A 22,682-nucleotide genomic window follows, 5' to 3' on the forward strand; every position below is an offset into this window, starting at 1 on the left:
ATTTAAGTTGCCAGATAGTCTAGCAAGATATAATTTCTCAAATTTAATATTTTCTTTATTTTTGGCCACGTGGAATAGAAATCATTTTTTACCATGCACAAATCAACTCATAAACCAAATGGTGACCAACAAATGTAATTTAGGATTCAAAAAGGTTGGGAACTGACGACGCACAACGCATTGACCTTGTCTCAATTCCTACCTCCTTGATTAGGGTTTAGCAACAAAATGTAACCATCAATTCGGTTCACCTGAATGTGTTTTGAGGCGAATTTTGTGGTTGATGCTTTAGCTAGTTTAGGGCATTCGCTTTCTCCTTCTAAATTGTGGGACTCTTGCCTCCCCCTTTCTATTCTCAATAGCTTATATTTCAACCTCTTTGGGCATGGTGCCCTGGAGGTTTTCTGTTTTAACCTTCTCTTTTCCTAGCCCAAAAAAGTAACAAGAATGGTCGTCCTAGGTTCAAACCCAACATGAAAATCCCATGTGCTCACTAATGCATGTATTTATGTATAAAAATGCGTAAATCCAACTGATACATCTACTTTATGTATAAAAACTCAGCTTATTAACTTATATAAGTTAGAATACTTCAATATAACAGATGTCTCTTTTTCTTAAGAACGAAATAAAGGAATTTTTTCTGTTGCAACACAAGAACTATTTCATTCCAAATTAAGACATAACAATCTTCGCAATTGTGGAATGAATTGAGTATCTCACATTAAATATACGTAAATCCAGGTTGTTCAATAGCCAACAGGGAAAAAATGTTTCATTATAAGAACTTGATGATTTGAACGACAATATCTAACAAAGGTATATTCAGACAACACCTACAAATTCAGAAGTTACAATTGTATAAAATTAAGAAATAATTGCTAATCCTTCTATTTGGTCAATAAATAATGACTTTCTCCAACATTTTCCTTTCTGAAATATTATAGGTCGTCTCAGATAGGCCCCCTATAAGTTGCTCTTCTGACAAAAAGAAGTTTGTTTCCCGTTCTTGCTTCCTACTACAGCTTTCAGATTTTTCTCAACCAAATTATCATCCCATGAGAACATAAGTGGACGCACTTAAATATCAGAAAATGTTTAAGAAAAATTCAGACAGGTCCACCAAGAGATTCTCGAAGAGAATGAGTTGAGATAGTTGGAAAGCTATTCCATCGCCCTTTCGGAAGCATAGGACACCTTCTGCAGTATCATAGACTCAGCAGCACGGATCGCCCTCTGTGACCCAGTTATTGTCACCTTCCTGCAGAATTAGACAGATGGAGGAAAGTTAAGATATTGGAGATCGTAGCGGGAGAAGCAAACAAATAATCTCAACAGTTCTTTATACCTATCAGTAGTTCCAGACATGAAGTCACCCCTATCAGATATCTTTATCCTGGCCCCACTTGCCTGCAAAAAAAAATTCTCTGGTTAGAGCTTCTGCAGATGTTATGAAGCTAAAAGATATAAGTTGCTAATTATAAACCTGACTGATCTCCATTATGGTCCTTCCACCACGGCCAACAACCAACCCGATATGACTATCTGCAACGCCAATAGTGACCGAGTTACTTCGATCCTCCTAGAAAACAAAAGAATGTCTTTAGTCACTTGAAAACCAACAGCTCAAAGGATGAAGGTAGCTTGTTTTGACTCAGACATGCCCAAAAGGAATAAAAAACCAGTGCTGATGGATTACATGGACTGATTTAGAAAACAGGGATGGAGCATCAGAAAAAGGATGGATTCCAAAAAGTATTAGTTCACAGCACCAAACCCTATGCAATGGTAAAAATGTTGGGGTGTCGAGCAGCCATTTTGCACAACATACTAACAATTAAAACCATACCCAGTATCCTCTTTCTAGAAGGCTAGAACCACTCATAAGGGATCAAGAAAGGAAAAGGCCTTTTTTTATTAATGAAGATCGGACAGATAGATAGACAAAATGAAACAATTATCCACTTAAAATTGCGATCAATTACATTTTTGAATGAAAATTATGCAGGACACATTGTCATTCCGTGGCACTTTTTAACCTCTATGGCAATGAGGCTAATGCAATACTTTCTACTTCCAAACGGACTAACAGATCAAATCAATGACACAATTTGATGCGCCTACCAACAGAACTTCCAATTTTACTTTATCTATTCTGAGCATAGTATAAATCAGTTCCAGAACCACTTGACAAGTCATGTTTTCAAGCACGTCCACTGTCTCGTTTTAACTTTTGTAATATTTCAATGTGAATTCACAAATATTATCCCTCCTCAACACTAACAAGTCAAGAAAATGGCAGCCTAAAAAGCATCTGTTCTTGAAAAATTATATCACAAGTCCCTGCACGTCTGTTAATTTAAATAAGATTATATCTTAGTGGAAAAAGGATGAACCTTGTTATTCTGAAACTTTCCTCCGGTCCCATTTGGTGGTCCATAGCTCATTGCATTGTACGCTGCTGTGGCAACAGAAGGAAGCACATATGTATATGGAATACCATGAAAACCCGAGAAGAAAACACCTATAAGTTCAGTTGGAGAGAACTTACTAGGCATCAAATCTCACCATCACAGTTTTGTACAATCCAATTTAGGCAATTATATGAAATCATGCAATCATGCAGGGAAACAAATGTCCATCAAGAATCACTACTTACAAACACGGTAAAAAAAAATTATGATCTTCAAATATTTTCATAAAATGTTATACACATAGAACGTCCACTACAAGGGCCCTACTTCGATAGGTCACTCATAAATCCACCTACTTTCTAAGGGCTCGTCCTAAGTGCAAGGCCAAGCTGTGCCCCTCAATTGTGCAGAAAACTTAAACCAAAAATTTGGATCCTGGTCACAGGGTTACAAATTTATTAGCTCCTGTCAAATGACTTTCAGACCTTTCAAGTGTTGCCTAAGTAGAAGAGTCAATTGGATGCACATATAACATGCCAAGGAAGAAACAGAAACTACAAACGTGCCATTCTATTTCACACACAGGAAACCAACTGAAGGGATGTTAGAATTTTTCTCAAAAAGTAAAATCACTCATCTTTCATTATACATGTCTATCATAAAATTTGTACTTCTGGCAAGTACTCCTCGAACTCTATCAAACAAGACACAGAGCCAATATAAACTCATACAAAAAAATTTACAGTATTTGTTTCAGAGATACATAGGGTGTTACATATGTAATTGGTTCCATAGGTACGCACTTAAACCTACTTATTTTGGTGTGATGCACCAATGATAACATTGCACGATTCTTGTAACCAAGTTGTTTGCCATCTAATGTTTCTCGAAGATACGTGATGAAATTAAATATGTAATCTATTCATTGTCATAGAGGCTTTGGGAGTCATGGGAAAAGCTATGAGAGCATCTTGGACTCTTGTACAAATGAGACCATAGATAGAGAAGATTTTTGGTGTGTGCTATGATTGAATTATACAAGGATCACGATTGGATTGCTTGATCAATGCATATATATATATATCAAAGTTACTTCAATTGGTTTTACATAATTTCATTTTCATTGTGTATCTTGTTTGAGAGATCTCGACGAATGATTTAAAATACAAAATTCATAAACAGAAGGAACGTTTTCAATGCAAGCTATAATATTTTGAAGTTGATAACTTTAACAATTATAAATAAGTTAACTTGGCTTTTTTCAAATAAAAATCACATGTATCCCCTAAATAAGGAAAAGAATGGACACCACAACATATTTTGAGGGATTTAATTTAACAAAATCAATAACCAAGGACGCCTAATCCAGAAAAAATATATATATATATATATATATGGTGTACTCAAGTGAAAAACAAACGTGATCAGAGACCTCAGGCTAACTACAATGAAACATTTAAGTATCAGATTTCTATGAACCTTCTGATAGTTATGACATTCTTTTTCTTTTGTGGGGGAGAGGAGTTCCAAACTGGGAACCTCTCTCCTCTCGAGCAGAAGTGTGCTTGCCAATTCGGATGCTCATCTAGCATAGTCCAATATTTTACGCATTTTACATGAAAGCAAATGGAATGTAAAATAATTTAAAAATTTTTTTTTGAAAAAAAAAATCTTTATTTACTTGAAACAATCTAAAGAATCATATTTCAAGATGAAAAAAAAAACAAATAAAATTTTTAATAGTAAAAACCAATACACCATTTATAAATCATGTTCCTTAATTCATTTCAAAAGTGGGTGCACACAATCACACCAAGTTGCACTATTAGCATGCAAAAACCCCAAGCAGCTCCATAAATGAAGATTTTTTTTAACAGCAATAAATTAAGAATATGATCATAAGCGGGCACACCTGGATAAGAAAATGGGGCATTCATAGACTGAGTGTAATGGGGGTCTTCAGATAGCTTAGAAACAATTAAATCAACTGCCCGCATCTGTTCATCCAGATTTCCTGTTACTGTCACCAGCCGGTCATTCAACCCAAAATAATTATTGTCTTGAGGGGATATTTTAATTCCAGCTTGTGACCCTTCAATAAATGACCTGGTCAAATGCAGATGTCAGCAACTTTTAGGGGAGAGGGGGGAGAGGAGGGGTCTGACAAACATACAAATGAGGACACTGAAGTATAAAATTAAAATAGTGAAATTTTCATCAAACATGGGTGGAAAATATCAGTTTACAAATTTAAAAATAAATAAATAAATAAAATGTCCTCTATTCAGGTGCCGATAACGCCTTCCAAAATTATAAAGCTACTAGTTAGTAAATCTTCTGCCTTAGCATCTAAGCACCAAAAAACTGCTAATCTTTTTTATCTTACCAAGCCTTTTTTATCTTACCAAGCAACATTGAATAAGCATGGCTTCCCTTGGTATGAGTTGTTCTATTAAAAGTTCTTTAATTTAACAAATCATGGAAAAAGATAAGCAAAGGCCCAGCAATTTTAAAATACAAACAAATGAAAAAAATTTAAGGAAGGAGAAGTTAAGTGCCAAAATGTCCACTTAATATAATTGCTGATGTGACTCCTAGTCCAACCGTATGTATTGTATCTTTTCATTAAAAAAAAAAGTCTCTTTTAAATATGAACTACTCCACATGCACGAATGTGCCACGAACCCTGCAATATGAACTACTATATATGCACCAATGTGCCACCCGACCCCACCCCCCCCCCCCCCCCAGTGGGGGTTCCCCAAAAATAAGATTAAATAGGTCATCTTTGCCACCTGTCTACTAAAAGTTCACTAAATCCCTCTGATGTGTGCCATCCAACCCCAACCCCCCCTTTTCCTCCTTTTTTTTCCCCCAAAAAAGAATCAATAGGGCATCTCCGTCAACTGTATACTGAAAACTCTCTTCATAAGTCATGATCTCCTTTACAATTGAGTAGCTGAACAAGATAAGCAAGTGAATCGGCAACACAATTGGACAGAGGTGATAGGCGTCTAACTATAGGCCATATGAACCAGGCTCAGGCACAACAATTCTATGTAAGCTACAACTTTTGTTTGATATTAACAGCCAACCTAGCATCATGCGCCATTCAGAGCCCTATCACAATCCATAACAGCCCTTCATTTTGCAAGGCCTAGATAATTTAACAACACAGTCAAGTTCACTCAATTAGTTATGTTATTGAGCAAGAGCCCGACAATATGGAGCTGACTAACCACACTTCAATAATTATGGCATGTAAATCCACTAGTTTAGCAAAAACACTGATGATTCTCTCATGATTACTAACAGCAGAAAACTCTATCCAAAACCTCATCTAGACATTTTACAAGCATCTTTGAGCAACTTCATTCCAATTTTGTCAAGAACAATATCTCCAACTTCGTATCTTCAGTGTTCTCCTTACTTAGATACATGTTTGAATCACCATAACACATTTATATTAGTAGGAGAACTTTGACTATGCATAAATGACAGGTTTCCTAACCATTGAAGTAAAGATGCAATATACTTTGAATCACATTTCAAGTATCTGTGCCTTTTATAAAAGTGTCATAGCTATGTCACTGGTGAAGTAAAGATGCAAATATAAGCATTTTATACATGAACTCAATGCTTGAGAGAAGTACAAACACCAGGGAGTGTCACTTTATTTTGTCACTTCTATTTAAGGAAACAACAGGAAAAGAGTTGCTCTCACCAGTGTCTCTGATATATCTAAACCTTACATGACAGCCAATAAATCCCAATATCATCTAATCAATCAACAGAGAATTTTCAAACTATATACCAAAAACATTTAATGTGGATAGAAACGAAACTCTAATATCAGAAATTCTATAAGACAGAACAAATTAAACAAGTTTTCAAGTACAAGAATTCAGAATCTTATCCTTACGAGAAAATATATTATTTCATCAGTAAGCATGGCAACAATATGTTATGCTATTATGAAATAGTTCTTACTTTATAGTAGACCCTCCCTTCCCAATTATGCCACCACAAGAACTATTTGGAACAACTAATCTCAGCTTTGTTCTTGGTTCAACATCATCAGTTTCTTCAGAATAAAGCTACCAACATAGGGAAAGCACAGTTAACACCAGAAATATATAGTTTACTACTGTTGAAGAAACATATAATGTGAAACCATATCATAACAAGTACCTCACTCAGTAACTTAGCAAGAACAAGGTCCACAGCCTTCAGTATTTCATTAATTGATCCAGAAACCATAATAATCCTATCGGTTGTTCCGGGGAAAAATTCATGATTGCGTGACAACTGAATTCGTGCTCCAGATTGTGATTGAAAATCAGTGATTGTTGCACCACCCTTTCCAATTACAGAACCAGCTGCAGCATTTGATACCAGAAACCTAACATATGTGGGCTTCTCCATAGTATCTGGAAGAAGCAAAACAGAAGAAAACTAGTGCATAAGAATAAGGAGGCTGGTTTATTACATTTCAGAAGCTACATGTATGAGTTAACTTGTGCCTGGGAAATTATTGGTCAAAACTAACTTGGAAAGAATATTACATACAACTGTAAAAGTAAAACTACATACTGCAAGTGCACAAACGCCTTGAAAAGGTTAAATATCAAGAGTTCACACAGAAACAAATGAAGGAAAAGTAAAACAAAAACAACATCTGCGAAGAGTTTGCCAATCACTAAGCTCTCCTCACATTTGCTTTAATTCCTTCCATTATATCTAGTGAGTAAATGTATAAAATTAAGTTTCCCTATCTATTATCCACAAAGGATCCATTACCTGTTAATATTCCTAAAGAACAGAATATAAAAAAAGCATTTGATCAATCAACCAAAAAAGTTGACATTAAGAACTTATTGGATTTTTCTAGAAATAACATATAAGCATGTGAAGTGCTAACCAAGCAAACCAAAAATTATTAAGAAGCTATCAAATCCATTTATTTGTGATCCCCAACCACCGCCATAATGCACCATTAATGAAATCTGTGTTTTTAGGAATGTTCACAAGACAGGATACAGTCTGGCCCATTTGTAATAATCTTCCAAGTTCCAATCAAGTCCAATAATGCAGCACTTGTGATGCAAAAAATCTGAATCCAGCCACTTCAACCAACTGTGCATCAAACAATCCAGGAAAAGATCCTATCTGTTCATGCTAGACTAATAAATGCATAACATGTCTCCCTTTTCCAGTTGGACTACAAAAGTTTAATTAAGGTGTTACAGATTTTAAAAACATGCCAGGGAAAGAACAGTGTCTTATGCATACTCCTTTCTTTCCTTTCCTGTTCTATGCTTTAATTTTTCTATTTCTTTTCCTCCATCCTTGCCAATGATAAAACAAGGCCTAAAACCAAAAGAATGAGTAAGGTCTAGAAGAAAAATCCCTCATAAATTTCACATGCCCACTTTGCACGCTGAACTGGATCCGCACTTAGCAATTTGAATCATGAGTCCAGGTGTTGCCTACTATACCACAATTCAACATACAAGCTTACCATGTATGACCCACAGTAACTTCGAGAAAATCTGATAATTTCTAAGACACCATTTGGTTTGAGTAGGAGGGGGAAATAAAAACCTAAGGCAATTAAGATTAAAGGAAATCAGATCCTATTCGAGCCTTCACTCTTAAGACACTCGCATTAGAACTCATTATGCTATATTATGGCCATCGCACCGATCACAAGAAATTGTCATGGCCATCACACCAGTTTAGAGCACAAAACTATACAACAATAGACTTGCTCAGCCAAATCTGATATACTGAAACGTAATTTACAACAGTATCTTCTTTCAATTCGAATCTCCTCCAATTTTCTCAGCAAACAAACAGAATGTTGTTGGTAAGGATTAGGGTTAGGGTTTCAGTACACAGAGAGCAAACATAACTTCAACGAAGCTGGCATTGCCATGATTGTACCATTAAACAGAACAATTAAACTACAGAAACAACAGCAATCGCCAATAATCACAGAAAAACACACACATGGAAAGACAGCAGAGAGAGAAAGCGGATCAGATCACAGAGAGAGAGAGAGAGAGAGAGAGAGAGTGTGTGTGTGTGTGTGTGTGTGTGTGTGTGAGAGAGAGAGAGAGAGAGAGCGACCTGAAGCTGGTGATTTGGGCTGCGGGGATGAGCGCCTCCGCGGGGCCTCCGGTGACGACACGTAGGAGGACTCAGTGGACTCCATTGTCTTCCTTGGCTTCTTCTTTCAGAGACGGAACGTGAGAGAAGGCTCTAGAGCATTCGCAGAATTGGAATGGAGTTTGAACTTTGAAGGAGGTGTTCGATGAAATTATCGAGAAAGAGAGCAAAATGTGATTTTGAGGGTTTGGTTTTCGCTGTGAGCTGGGGAGAAAACCTCTTCTAGTCTCTGCCTGCTACCCACCTACCTATCCATCTCTCTATCTCTCTCCTCTCTCTCTCTTTCTCTCTCCCTCTCTCTCTCTTTGTTTTGTTTTGGCCGTCAGAACCGCCTCCGAGTCCTAGTATTGTAATTCCCAACTCTTTTGCATTTTCAGAACGGGTGGATCTCTACCGTAGATGTCGTGGACTTTAGGTGCAATGGATCTCAACCGTTGATGCTGTGGCCATGAGGCCCCACGTTCCGTATGTATCTGATTATGATATGATAGGATAGCTTTTGATGCGTAACCGCCTCCCCCACACGTTTTCATTGATGGGCCCACCATACGATCGCTTGTCCTACACCTACAATTCACACACGATTGTAGAGCATTTTTACCAAAGACCAAGTAAAACTCAAATTATTTATTTAGTATGTGATAATGTGACCTAAAACTTGATAAATAACATTTTGCAATTATGTTTTTATGCTTATAATTTGAAGGGAAAAATTAGTGCATTTTGAAAGCAAACTCTAAACAAACAAACAAAAATTAGTATCCCAAAATTTGTGGGCTTTTAGTTTTAACAATATTAGGTTTAGATGAATTATAAGAGTAAATATCAAATTATTGGGGACTTGTAGCTCCAATTTTCATAATTAAATGGTTCGTAATGTAGACAATTACATCATGTTGTCACAATTTTTTTGTTAAAAAATGGTCAACTTTCTATACTCATTTCTACAATTATAACGTACAAAAACACTTTAATGTTACTACACAATAGAAACTACTAAGTGTAGAAGCACGTTATTGTTAGTGCACAACGAAGACTACCAAGTGTAGAAGCACGTTGTTGTTAGTGCACAACGAAGAGTACTAAATGCGTAAACACTTTGTTGTAACAATAACCAATAAAAAGGTTTACTTTAGGAGGTAATTTTAGTTGCTAAGAATTTTTTCCAAATTAGATTTAACGAAAATGTTGTAGTAAAACGTCGACGACTTAACCCTAATGGTATATTAATAGCTTTAATAGATTGTTAAATATCATTTGCAAGTACCAAAAATAAAGTTCATACAGGTTCTAATGTCCAAATAAAATACAATCAGCTACAGTTCATTTATTTTTACTTTCTTATGATCAATAAGTGAAATTAAGAAAAGGAAAAAATCCGATTAATCTGTTGATGTATCATCTTTCACGATCCATCTAATACCTTTAAAAAAGATACCCTTCACACATTAAATAATAATTTTGGTGTCTTAGCACATGCTACTAGCTTGGCAACTTGAATTTTTGTGTTTATTTATTTTAAGTTAATAGGGGCAATTTGTGGAATTTTGAATATTTCACTATTGTTAATTGTTTTACTCTAAGTCACAAACCTTTTACATTATGCCACAATGTACGAGATTTACCTTTCTGCCCATGCATTTTTTAAAATGAAATTTGACTTTTTAACTAGTATTAAACTCAAATAAATAAATAAAAGTTGTCGTATTTAAAACGAAAATTGGGTTATTTAATCTCAAATTTATTTTTTAATATTTTTCTTTGAGAAATACATATTTTTAAAAAGTTTTCAGATAATGGAAAGAAATCCAATCGTTATGGAAAGAAATCCAACAATTGGCTCCATACAAGGTTTTAAATTAATAGCGATATATATCAGGAAAGAGGATTTGAACATTTGGACACAAGACTCCAAAAACCAAAATTTAAAATAAAATAAAAAAATATCCCGCTCCAATATCTTTCTCCTAAAGCAATTAGGAAAAGAATACATCTCTAGGGATTCACGAATCCTAGGTTAATTGGGAAACCAAGCGCAATCCTATATAAACCCATCTCCATCTCCACAGTTGCCTTATTCAACCCGTTCTCCATTTTCTCGTATCGATTTCTTGCACTCGAGATACAATATAACTTCAATGGCCAGTGAGAGTTGGAAAGTGGTGGGCGAGACATATTGCAAGGCATGGCTGCAACAAGCTTTCGAACCCGAAAACGAGTCGTTGTCGTGCACCAAGTTCTTGATGGATGCCAAGGCCACGGTTCGGCAGTGCCTGCTGCAGCAGCCTATTGATTTCAATGAAGATATTTCGTTGTTTTTGGAAGACGATAATTGGAGCGTGGATGAGTATGAAGACACAGTCGAAACCCTAGCTAACAACCCATTTGACTTGGCCACCGTCATATCCCAAACCCTTGCTCGGCTTCAAGTCCCCTCCCACGCTCATCAAGACATGATTGACACGATCATATTGCCCGAAGCTTTTAAGGCCGCAAGGGAGCATTGTGGGGCGCCCAAGGTTCTGCGTATCGCGGTGCGCGTCGATGTTTATGTTGCCGATAAGAATTACATGGAGGAGGAGTTTGGGGGCACGGATGTTTTGGAGGTTGCGGATGATGACGGTAGTGATCAGCCTGCATTTGTGCCTGCGAGTAGGGCGTTCATTGAGAAGTTGGAGAGGGCTAGAGTAGTCGAACTCTCGACAATGTGTTCGATTTGCATGGAGGATATTTTAGTTGGGTCCGAGGCGACTCGAATGCCGTGTTCACATTTTTACCATGAGGGCTGCATTGTGGAGTGGCTGCAGAAAAGTAGGTTTTGCCCATTGTGCCGGTATTCCCCGCCTGCTGATCATGATTGATGTGTAATTTCATTCTTTTTTATAGTAAATGAATCGAATTTCATGTATCAATTGTTCAATTTGTTATCTATAGAGTAATTTGCTGATTCATCCACTTTTAACTATATTTTTAGGTAATTTTTAGTCTTAGTTTATTCGGTATTATTTTAGGATACATTTATCTTGTCATGTGACTTCTCAAATAAAGAGAAGATATGAACTTGTGATAGGTAAGTTTTTCTTCCACGACATACCATAATTTCGTTCATGACACACATATTTATTTTAGTTTACCTTTTAGTGCACTTTTTTTGGCTAGTCTCAACCTCCATTCCATCCCCAAACTAATTAGATTTCCCTGTACATTGAAGGCTACACATGACAAACATTCCTTAAAAAATTGTGAGATAGAAATGACACATCACCCATAATATAATTAAGAAAAACCAGTGAAGAAATGAAGAAAAACAGTATATGTAAAATGAGTAAAAATAAAAATAAAATAAAATAATGGTGAACATGAGCACAAATGTGAAGTGAAACAATATGAGAAGCCTTTGAACCCCCAAAAAAAAACCCAATATGTGAGTAGGGAACAATATGTAAGTTTCGGTTTCGATTTCAATTCGAGAGGTAAATTGGACCTAATCGAACCGTGCCCACCTCTACACATGCTTTAGAGCTAGATAATGGTATTTTTGATAAATTCTTTTATAGGGTGGACCTGTTTGTGCAGTTTAATAGTGTGTTCTCTCAAAAACATACAAAAAATAAAAATTTGTGTCACCTGAAACGGCACCGTGTAATTAAAAATTAGGGCAGAGGATGACCTGCTGCTTAACGAATACCTGAGCTGCTCAAGAACTTCTGATCGTCTCTCTCCTTGTGTTCACCATTACTCTCGTCGTCGCCCCCCAAACTCCTTTTCTTTTTCTTCAAATATCCGTGAATTTGTTACAATCTTATTACTTGAACTCCGTTTGGCTGCTGAGAAACTGCTGGAGAGAAGAATTTGAAGAGTTTTCCCAAGTCAAACTAACCTCAAATCGAAACCTTCACCTCGTCTCTCACTTTCCGTTGTTTCTCCGTATTGAAATGGTAATTCAAGTGCTTGCTTCTTCTTTTTTCCTTCTTCTGATTTTTTTAATAGGAAGTTCTGAGATTGTTCATATGCTGCCCTAATTTTTCATTTTCATCTTAATTTTTGTCCGTAGAAATGGCGAATTGAGTGCCTAGCAGCAATGCTCCAGCAAATGTAAATCAGTTTTCGTTTTGGCAATGGACGTCAAGGCTTTAGCGAAATCAAATAGGGCTCACGCTCAGCGCCATGGTAAAAAGCATCATCCAAGTCAGAAAGCAAAAGCTCCGGCGGTAGATGGCGGGAAGGCAAGCGACGCCGGACCTGCAAAGAAGCCATTGGGCAAGCAAGTTAAGGAGAAAACAAATCCTACTCGTGGTGCCTCTGCACTCCCCACGAATTGGGATCGTTACGAGGAAGAATTCGAAGCAGGTTCCGAAGAGCCAGCAGGTGATGGGCTGAATAGAGCCCCTGATGTTGCTGTCCCAATGAGTAAAGGTGCAGACTATCGTCATCTGATTGCCGAGGCTCAGGCTCAGTCTGAGTTAACCATTTATTCAGACCCATTTCCTTCCTTGGATAATGTTCTACCTGGTATGTTCTTTGCTTCCATGTTATTGAATTTGGTTTAGTTTTCTGTACAATTGAATAGGGAAATTTATGTTTCTATTGGATAATTTTTTAAGTATATTTAGTTGATCATTTTTTTGGGTGAAATATTTGGTTGATCTTTGTTGGTTTGTTTTTCTTGCAAATATTTATATGCGGGTTCAACTTGATTTATGTTTCCTTTGTTAAAATTACTTTCTTTCATTTGAAGAACATGTGGAGGAATTCCGTTAAATTCTTCTGAACCATATAAGGACTCACCATAGGATGCAACTAACAATAAGTATGTGATAATTCACTTGAATCAGTTTTTGAGTTCTCACCTGCACCTTTGTCCATATGCAGCTTCATCAATTTTTGTTTTTCCTTCTTTCTGTTTTTCCCAATCAGTGCATATACTTCAGCTTTGGCTTGAAATTTATATATGCGAATGACATTAGATTGTTCTGAGGCACGTGATATCTGAAGTCTTAGTATATGTAATTGCATGTCCATTTCCTACCTGATTCTCATATAGTTTCTTGGAGTTGTCACTAATTATCTTTAGTCATTGTCTTTGACAACATTAAGTAAAGCTGACACATAATTTGCATTGTGACCAGTGTTTCCAATTATACAGTAGGGACTTTCCTTCATAGGTCGTAGGTTGGGAAAATAAAAGAAAAAGAAAGCAATACTATAATCTAATACTTTTTACTTGCTAGAGAGGTCCTTATAGTTCCAATATTAAATTGCATATTGTGCAGGGGACTGGAATGAGGGGATAGGATCTATGCTTTCAGTCAGGGGTGAGAGTATTCTATCAAGGATTGGAGATGATAATTTTGTTGTGGAGGATAAGACTGCTGCACATCATGAGGTAATGCATTATTTACTTTGTTATTATGAACATGTATGTATGCAAGGCATATATGTATCTTTGCACATTTCTTAATGTATCTCAATCACATCTATCTGATGTAATGGCTGAGAAAAAAATTCTTGTTGAACTTGAAAGAATGATAAGGCAATCATTATAGACGCACACAGACAGGATTGTGATAGCCTGCTCACCTGGTAAACAGAAATTCAATATTCACCAACTGTTGAATCAACATTGAATGGTTCATACTCAAATAGTGATAAAGTACTTTTCTTTTATAAATAAATTGGGTTTCCGTGCTCACCCATGAGGAATAAGATTAGGAATGTATACACATAAAAAAATTGGTCATATACTACGTAGTAAATAATTATTACAAAGGCATAAATATAACTTTTACCCTTGTGTATGCTGGGAACACATTCAATATATTTAGTCACTTGGATGCTTCATTTGTTGATATCAGGAATTGTGCATTACAATTTACTATAAAGCACAAGGTGTTGGTAATTGGAGACAGGTTTTTAAACCGTTTGGTAATTGGAGACAGGTTTTGTCCCATACAGAAATAAAGGAGTATAAAAATGAATTTTGGGAGTTACCAACAGTATTTTTCTCTATTGTGGGCGTGCCTTATTTCTGCATCACATGTGTTTTATGCATATGTCATTTAGACTACTGAGTTTTAATTGTTGCAAGTGTGATATGAGGATGTCAATCATTGATGTGCCTGCTTGGTCTGACAGACACTGGTTTTGTTGTTTGGTTGCCTTAAGGATTTATTATGTTTCTTTGTAAGTTGACTTATTGTCCACGGCTATGTAATATTTCTTTTGCGTAGCAATAAAATTGGTTCTTCTATTCATTTAATGAAATTCAGTTTTCTAAGTTGTGCTAAGATCATGTCCTTGTAGTAGGCTAAATGAAATTCTTGTCCTGTGCTAGTTTGTTAAGCTATGCACTTCTTTTCCTTATTATCTTTTTAAGTTTTATTCATTCTCCAAGCCACCTCAGCTTTTATTTTTACCCACCATGCAGGTGTCATTTCTCTCCTTGAATTTGCATGCTCTTGCAGAACAACTGGAAAAGATAGCGTTACCCGAAAGGCTTTTCATCGAAGCAGAACTATTGCCACCAGAGCTGGTATGCTTTCCCCAAACTAAAGAGAACTAAATATAAAAAATAAATAAAAAGTGGATGCGCATGAGAATGCATGCAGTTGTGGGTGTGCTCTCTTTGTTGAAGTTTTAAATGTCCTTAGTAGTTTTCACTTGTGAAATGCCAATGACATTTTGGGATGATTACCAATTCTGCATTTGATTTCTTTATGAAATGTAAGAACTACAACTATGAAGCGGTTAATTGTAGACTACAGTAGACTTCATATGCATTGCTTGTTGGGTTTTGGGATGGAAACATGCATTGCAAGGGCAAACTCAAATGGACAATATAATTGTAAACAAGATAGTGGTCAAAATTGGAAAATGCATGGACCTATGAGGTGAAAGTAGTACTTTTGAGTATAGTGATCAATGCTTAAATGTGTGGGAGAGTGACGTCAGCAGATTATTATTCCGTGGTTGTGGAAGGAAGTAGTGGTGATAATATTTACAGTAACACGTTTCATCCTTGTAATTTTTAGATGTCCATTAATAAATATGCTTTCTGCTACAGATAAGTAACATATCCTTGTTTATGTAACAGCATGTGGAGGGACAAGAGGCGACCTGCGGTCAGTCCTCTGACCCGATGCAAGCAACATGTAATGAGGAAGCAACCCGAGGAATGCCTGAAGAATCAATTTCAGAGAAGGTCCAGGTTGCTGATCATGATATTGAGACTACAATATCTGGTTCAACCGGAAGTGGGCATCCAGACCCAGTCTTGCCTAACCTAGGATCAGTTTCCATGATTCAGGGTAATATCGATCCAAGTAAACTTGGCAAATCTGATTATCAAAGCAAATTATCAGAGCCCGAAACACAATTCAGTGTGAAATCATTTGAGGCATCAACTGCAGAGGCAGAGCTGGATATGCTTCTCGACTCATTTGGTGAGACCAAGATAAATGATTCATCAGGTTTCGGTTCTGTTAAAACTGTTTCAGTACAAGAAGCAGCTTTCATGGCTCCACTTCAACTTCCGAGAAAAGCCCCAGATTCATCGGTGCTCGCGACTGCTAACCTTGATGATGAGCTTGATGACTTGATAAATGAAACATCCATACAGATCAGGCAAAGTGGTCCGTCTCAAGCCCAGGAAGAAAGGGCTGTCGATGAATTTCAATCATCCCATTCTGGAACAAAGTCCGAAGAACAGGATGATTTTGATTCTTGGTTGGATACAATTTGATTATGTTGAACAAGAAATCCGCAATATGTAACCTTGTACTTAGTTCCGATCGGTTTACTTTTTCAATTTCTCTGCCCAATTGTCCCGATTGCTTTTCTCGGTTAGTTTTTTATCCATTGGCAGCAGTTGTGGACTTTGGAAATCACAAAATGAAGAAAAGACCGTCTTTATTTTGTTCAACAACAAATTCATATCCCAAACTCTAAAATCTACACACAAGCTAGGAAAATGCCAACAATTCCTAAATTCCAGCCAAAAAAAGAACCCAACAATTCCTACAAAATCTATATTAAAATGAAAAAGTAAGATCAAAGCCACAAGGCCCCTGCTTGTTTCAAAACGGGAACCAATTCCCCAGATATATGAGCAGCAATAACACTTTCCAATCCCCCAAACAACTCACCGCCAATAAACACAGCAGGAAACATAACAACCACCTTTGATTTCGAACCACCACAAATCATCTCCAACTCCTTCGCAACAGCATCCTCGTCCTCCTTTCCCTCATCAACCTCGTACACGGTTGGGTTGACACCGTGGCCTAAAAGCAAGCGCTGCACTACATGTCCCATGCAGCATCCGCGTCTCGTGAACACGATCACCGCCGTCTCCGACACCATGTTCTTGATCATCGCATGATCATTACTTGTTCCTTGGATGATTTTGTCTTCGGCCGCCACAGCCGTCGGATTTGGACGTCCGATCAGTGGCACTGTGGTGGTGGTGCGAAGTGGTGCCCATGACTTGTATGGAATTGCTTGGTGCATTTTGTGTGTACTAATTAAGCAAGCTCAAGTAAGAGATCAGAGAGAGGTTAGGTATTCTTGTTTGTGCATGACGTTTACATTTGTATCAGATTATGCTTTTGCATACGTACTGCTGCTGCTGCATATATAATAATAATAATAATATTTTGGAATTTTGTTTCTCCTTTCTTTAATATCTTTTTCTTTGTTCTCTTGTGTGAAATCAGAATTAATAATGTGCGTTGGTTGAATATTTGGGTCTCTCACTCTTTGCGTGTTGTTCCAATCAAATACGCACTTCTGGTGGTGTCAAAATAATAATAATATTGTGATTTCAAACGACGTCATGAACAATTATTTGTGATGTCCACAACGTGTCATAATGCCGTCCTCAAATTAAGCAATTATTTGTGATGTCCACAATAGGTCGGTTGTTTGTTGTTTGTGTGACGTTCTTCTTATGGGCTTTTGGCTAAAATTGTCTATGGATATTAGTCTCCACACCAAAAGGTTGGGAGCTTTTTCTATAATGAGAGGTTATGTTGAGGATTTATATCGAGGGGTTTAATTCAACAGTTCAATAATAACTCTGTACTAAATCGAATCCCTCATTATAACCTCTAACCCTCATCATCTCGCACACCTGTAATTTCTTCTTTGTATGTATATACGTGGGAAGGGTAACAAGAGAGCTTGAACCCAAGACCACTTGGGAGCACAACAAAGGCCTGAGCCAATCCAACTAACACTTCTTTGTATATATTTTTAAGAGAAGAGTGTAGGATAAATTTCATGAAGTGCCCGTAACATTAAAATATTTAGAGAAATAAAGAATAAAAAAGAACAGAGAGATTGAGAAAATCAAAGGGTTAAGAAAGCAGCTGGGAAAATTTACTGAATATTTTAGACTTAAAACTTAGTTTATTTACTGAAGGCTAGTTCAATCAAAACAAAGATAATTAATCATCTTCAGTTCCAAAGGGCAAAAAGATGTAGACAAGTTTATATGCATCTTATGTACTTGAAAGAAAACCTAATTAATAAACTTCAAAGTCTAGGTAGGGCTACGTGGCCTTAACATAGCCACTTTAAACTTTAAACCAATCATCATCGTCATCAGCAACATCAGCAACATCCAACTCTTCTGTGCTTTTCTTGTTGACATAATGAAGATACTCCATTTCACTGTTGATAGATGTAATCTCTTTCTTCAAACTCTCCCGTTTCTAGTCAATCACAAAAAATAAAACAACAAAATAATATTAACATTTGAAAATAGGTTAATTAAGGCATAATATGATTGATTATGGAAATTAAACAAACCTTTCGTACTGTCGACAAATCTGCCACCGTATCTTCATTATGCTTTTGCTCTAAAGCAAATCTCTGATTCTGAAAGAAAAATAATAATTACAAACAGAATAATTAAGTAAATAAATTGATTTGAAGTTGAGAACAAGAAAAAAATAATACCATTTCTTGCAGTCGAATATTTCTATCCTTGAGAGCATCCTCAAGTAATATCTTGTGCATTTCAGTCTGCCCTAGCTTTTGCTCAAGGCTTTTGTTAAGCTCCTTGCTTTGATCAGCTTCATTCTGCAGCTGAAGCACTTTCTTGTTAAGCTCTGCCTTCACAAGTTGTTCCTTCTGGCCAAAAACTATCACTTGTTGTCTTTTCATCACCTCACTTTCCTCAAGAGCTTCCTTAAGCTGTATCTTTTCATCTTCAATCTTCTCAAGCTCTTTCTCAAGATGTTCCTTTTGAGCCTCACTCTTCGCAAGCACCTCCTTGAGCTCCTTCTTCTGGCGTTCACTCTCCTCGAGAGCTTTCTCGGCATCTAGCTTTCCATCTTTAATCTGCTCAAACATTTTCCTAATCTGTTCCTTCTGAGTCTCACTATTTTGAAACACTTCCCTCATCTTTTCGGTCTGAAAATCACAGCCGGAAACAAGATTGCCCAATTAATCATTGAATAAAATTGTTTTTTCATTAAAAGAAAAGCTAGCTTAAGTAAAATGATTTTAAGTTGAGAACAAGGAAAATACCATTTGCCTAAGATTTTTGTGAAGGCCTTCCTGGAGCTCCTTCTTCTGGCATTCACTCTCCTCAAGAGCTTGTTTAAGCCCTAACTTTGCAGCTTTAGTTAGCTGAAGCTCTTTCATAAGATTTTGCTTCTGAGCCTCACTCTTCTCAAGCAATTCTTTAAGATCTCTCTTTTGACATTCAACAACAAGAAGAAGACAAGAATCATTATTGTTATTCAAATTAAAATATCTAACTACATCAATCATTTTGATTTTAGTCTCCTAATTAATTTTTGAGAAATTTATAGTAAAACCTAGTTCTTGCATTGATTTTATGTATAAACACTAAAAGCTATAAATTGAAGAAAACAAACCCAAAAAGGACCAGTTGATGTGTGAAATACCATTATTATCCTTACATTATGATTTTCAGAAAGAAAAAAACTTCAATGGTAGTGTTGTAATGTTTAGGATTTTCAAGGCTTGTATGGTATATTTGGTCCCTTTGAAAAGTCAAAATGGACTTTTTCCTAAGGTTCGAGTATTGTAGGATTTTTTTATATTTTGGGTCCTACTTATGGACTTACATGTGAAAAGCCTAATTTTTTTAAAAAAATATAACATAGGTACAGAATTTTAGGTTCTTTAGGTTAAGTGTGCATTATGATATACACAATTTACTTATACATTCAAATTAATGAATAACATCTTATTTAAGGGTAACAATCTAATTTCCTGTAACTTAATCCAAGAAAATAACCAAAGTAAATTCGAGGGGAGAACAAGAAAAATACCATTTGATCCAACTGCATCTCATTCCGTTGAAAAGCTTTTACAGTGTGCTGTTGTTCTTCGTCGAGATTTTGCTTATTCATCTCCAGCTCTTCTTTAAGCTCTTTCTTCTGACATTCACTCTGCTCAAGCTTTTTCTCAAGATCATTCAAAAGCGTTTTGTTTCGACGACCTTCACTCTCCAGCTCAAGCACTTTCAGCTTAAGCTCCTTCTTCTCAGTCTCACTCTGCTCACGCTCCGTTTTAGATCGAATCTTCTCGAGCTCTTGCTCAAGATGTTTCTTTTCAATCTCAATCCCAACAAGCTCTTTCGTCCGACGTTCACTAACCGCAAACTTTTTCTCAAGAGAATCATTACGCAGTTTGTTTTTATCTGCTTCCCTCCAAAGCTCAAACAATTTATCATTAAGGTCTTTGTTCTCAATCTCCTTCGTCTTCACTTGACTAAGCAGCTCAAGCATTTTCCTCTTAAGCTCCGTCTTATCAGCCTCACTCCGCCAAAGCTCTTTCTCAAGATCTCCCATCTCAGCCTTAATCATCTCAAGGTCTTCCACAATATATCCCATTTGAGCCCGAATATCCTGACGCTCTTTCGCAAGATCTTCCTTTTCACCCCGAAACGCCTCAAGCTTTTTCTTTTCAGCTTCACTCTCCGCAAGCTTTTTCTCAAGATCACTCTTAAAGTTTTTGTTTTGAACAGCTTCACTCTGCAGGTCAAACACTTTCTGATTAAGCTCTTTGCTCTGAAGCTCTTTCTTCTCAGCTTCATCCTGCAGATCAAGAAGTTTCTTCTTAAGCTCTTTCTGATAATCTTCCATCTTCTCAAGCTGTCCCTCAAGATTTTTCTTTTCAGCGTGAATCGCCTTGAGCTCTTTCACAATATCTCCCTTTTCAAGCTCACTCGCATCAAGCTCCACCTCAAGCTCTCTCCTCCAACACTCAGCATCTTCCTCAAGGATTTGCTTATCTACCCCAAGCTGCTTAAGCTGTTTCAAAAGATCCTCCTTTTCAGCCCTAAGCTGTTGGTTCCGATCAACTTCACCCTGCAGCACTAGCATTCTCTGAGAAAAATATTTGCTATTAAGTTCTTTTTCCTTCTGCAACTGAAGCACTTTCTTTCTAAGCTCCATCTTATCAACTTCCTTCTGCTTAAGCTCCGTCCCAAGATCTAAATTTTGAGCCTCAGTCTTGTCAAGACATGCATTAAGCCCTCTCTTTTCAGCTTCCAACTGCACAAGTAGTTTCTTATGCTCAATCATCTGAGCTTCAAGCTGTTTCAAGGCCTGCTGGTGACTTGATTGAAATTGAAAGTATCCTATTTTACAACATAGCATGAAAATTAATATAAGTTAGTTATCTTGCAGCCCTTTCTAAAGGCAAAGGGTAATCAGAAACTTTAATTATGAAAACCAAAAACAAAAAAAAGACTCACCATACTCCATTTCTACGTACCGAATTGTGATCACCTACAATTCAGAAAACAAAACTACCAGGTTATAATTTATCACATAGTAATTGAAGTATACCAATACAAATAACATATTAGAATTTTCGTATGTAGATGTACGTTCTTAGCCGAAAGATCTGCAAATTAAACAATTGTAAGTACTATGTAATTCTATGCCTCAGTGTTACACGAATAGATGCTCGTTTTACACACTCAAAAACAATAAAACTCAAATTATTCTAACTTCCACCCGTAAATGGCAGCATCTATCAATTCGAAAACAATAAAATCAATATCAGTCTTCCCCAAATCCCCTGCTCTACATATCATGTTAGTTTCTGGAAATTTTTTGGTATTAAAACTCCAGTTTGGAACCCCTTCTTTGTAGAGCCGTAGTTCCTTCGTTTCTTCAGCAAATTGAGTGATTTTGGATCCAATGGAAAGAGGGTAAAGCCCTTTAAAACTTTGGTTTTGGATCCAATGCCAGAAAGAAAAAAAATAAAAAATCTTCACGTTTCTCTAAGATTTCTCCTTTAAAAAAAAAATTATAAACCGATTTTGCAGTAATCAAACAAAACCCATAAGTCCATATGCTACGTTTTGAGATTTATTTCCTTCCCTACGTTTTGAGATTTATGCTCAGAAAATTAATTAGAAAGAACAAGCTTAAATATTCCAGCAATTTAACCCTTCCCAAAGTAATGTTTGTATTGATTAAAAGTAACCAAACATGATGGGTTTATGCATAAAACCATGCCGCTCGACATGATTCATGAAAACAGAAAACAGATTAGGTGTAAGAAGGAATTCAGTACTCACAGTACGTAACAAGAAGAGCCAAGTTCCAAGCTTCGGTTTCGTCCCTTCTTCTAGGTTGAATGGAGATATAGCTAGGGTTTGGTTGGGTGCCTGTTTTGTACAGAGGTTTTTCCTTTCTTTTCTTGTTATATCTAACGTGGGAAAGGGGTTATATCTCCCAAAGCCAACTACAATTCTAACTGGATAAAAATTGAATAACAATATAATAATATTATTATCAGATTAGAGAGATTCGGGTTATTATTGGACTTGGTTATCTTGGAGGAATATGATTCCAATATTATCTGCCGGGTTTTTGGCTTTTGTGTTCCATGAGACTTCCTTTTCACTCAACAGATCATTACATTTAAAATTCTTATAGATTGTTGATGACTTACTTTTTATGGCATGCTTAATTACAAGGAATTGGAGAAGTTATGATCGGGAGACTTAAGAATTTGGGAATAAAGAATTGGAATCGGATTAACTACTTGGTTGATCTTATTCCTAGTTTTTAGAAATAACTGACTAGAGCCGGTCAAAGTGAA

General features: G+C 36.5%; 4 protein-coding genes and 1 pseudogene across 6 annotated transcripts; 2 read left to right on the forward strand and 3 right to left on the reverse strand.

The window, feature by feature from the left end:
- Nucleotides 1-745: 745 nt before the first annotated feature.
- BTR1L (binding to TOMV RNA 1L (long form)) lies at nt 746-8,908 on the reverse strand. 3 transcript variants are annotated; one of them, XM_021961963.2, is made up of 8 exons: nt 8,547-8,908; nt 6,606-6,844; nt 6,405-6,511; nt 4,327-4,520; nt 2,397-2,458; nt 1,487-1,582; nt 1,349-1,410; nt 746-1,261 (listed from the first exon to the last, which is right to left on the reverse strand). In XM_021961963.2, exons 1-8 carry the CDS (start codon nt 8,629-8,631, stop codon nt 1,165-1,167), a joined length of 942 nt encoding a protein of 313 aa, XP_021817655.1. In that variant the 5' UTR covers nt 8,632-8,908; the 3' UTR covers nt 746-1,164. The 3 variants fall into 3 exon arrangements, with proteins under 3 accessions (XP_021817655.1, XP_021817652.1, XP_021817653.1); XM_021961960.2 differs by having other exon boundaries at nt 2,397-2,524; XM_021961961.2 differs by having other exon boundaries at nt 2,397-2,461; nt 8,547-8,907.
- A 1,815-nt stretch (nt 8,909-10,723) lies between these two features.
- On the forward strand, nt 10,724-11,446 carry LOC110759853 (uncharacterized). Its single transcript, XM_021961989.2, has one exon. The coding sequence runs from the start codon at nt 10,724-10,726 to the stop codon at nt 11,444-11,446; it is 723 nt and encodes a 240-aa protein (XP_021817681.2).
- A 747-nt stretch (nt 11,447-12,193) lies between these two features.
- On the forward strand, nt 12,194-16,405 carry LOC110759848 (phosphorelay protein). The gene is made up of 5 exons (XM_021961986.2): nt 12,194-12,523; nt 12,640-13,097; nt 13,859-13,971; nt 15,013-15,117; nt 15,679-16,405. Exons 2-5 carry the CDS (start codon nt 12,704-12,706, stop codon nt 16,324-16,326), a joined length of 1,260 nt encoding a protein of 419 aa, XP_021817678.1. The 5' UTR covers nt 12,194-12,523; nt 12,640-12,703; the 3' UTR covers nt 16,327-16,405.
- Nucleotides 16,406-16,587: 182 nt separating this feature from the next.
- LOC110759849 (monothiol glutaredoxin-S5 pseudogene) lies at nt 16,588-17,157 on the reverse strand (annotated as a pseudogene).
- An 805-nt stretch (nt 17,158-17,962) lies between these two features.
- On the reverse strand, nt 17,963-22,296 carry LOC110759854 (uncharacterized). The gene is made up of 7 exons (XM_021961991.2): nt 22,156-22,296; nt 21,322-21,355; nt 19,892-21,204; nt 19,119-19,286; nt 18,546-19,001; nt 18,396-18,464; nt 17,963-18,298 (listed from the first exon to the last, which is right to left on the reverse strand). Exons 2-7 carry the CDS (start codon nt 21,329-21,331, stop codon nt 18,161-18,163), a joined length of 2,154 nt encoding a protein of 717 aa, XP_021817683.2. The 5' UTR covers nt 21,332-21,355; nt 22,156-22,296; the 3' UTR covers nt 17,963-18,160.
- Between the last annotated feature and the right edge of the window lie 386 nt (nt 22,297-22,682).

The sequence above is a fragment of the Prunus avium genome, chromosome 2 (assembly GCF_965620075.1).
Source record: "Prunus avium chromosome 2, drPruAviu1.hap1.1, whole genome shotgun sequence".
In the NCBI taxonomy this organism is placed as follows: domain Eukaryota; kingdom Viridiplantae; phylum Streptophyta; class Magnoliopsida; order Rosales; family Rosaceae; genus Prunus; species Prunus avium.

Coding starts and splice junctions, on each gene's coding strand:
- LOC110759853 (XM_021961989.2), top strand. CDS start 10,724: ATGGCCAGTGAGAGTTGGAAAGTGGTGGGCGAGACATATTGCAAGGCA.
- BTR1L (XM_021961960.2), bottom strand. CDS start 8,631: ATGGAGTCCACTGAGTCCTCCTACGTGTCGTCACCGGAGGCCCCGCGG. Junction 2,525..4,326: donor TGCCCCATTTTCTTATCCAG/GTGTGCCCGCTT, acceptor CTGAACTTATAG/GTGTTTTCTTCTCGGGTTTT. Junction 1,411..1,486: donor CCATAATGGAGATCAGTCAG/GTTTATAATTAG, acceptor TTTTTTTTGCAG/GCAAGTGGGGCCAGGATAAA.
- LOC110759848 (XM_021961986.2), top strand. CDS start 12,704: ATGGACGTCAAGGCTTTAGCGAAATCAAATAGGGCTCACGCTCAGCGC. Junction 13,972..15,012: donor AGACTGCTGCACATCATGAG/GTAATGCATTAT, acceptor CCCACCATGCAG/GTGTCATTTCTCTCCTTGAA. Junction 15,118..15,678: donor AACTATTGCCACCAGAGCTG/GTATGCTTTCCC, acceptor TTTATGTAACAG/CATGTGGAGGGACAAGAGGC.
- LOC110759854 (XM_021961991.2), bottom strand. Junction 19,287..19,891: donor AGATGCAGTTGGATCAAATG/GTATTTTTCTTG, acceptor GAATGTCAAAAG/AGAGATCTTAAAGAATTGCT. Junction 18,299..18,395: donor ATTTGTCGACAGTACGAAAG/GTTTGTTTAATT, acceptor GTGATTGACTAG/AAACGGGAGAGTTTGAAGAA.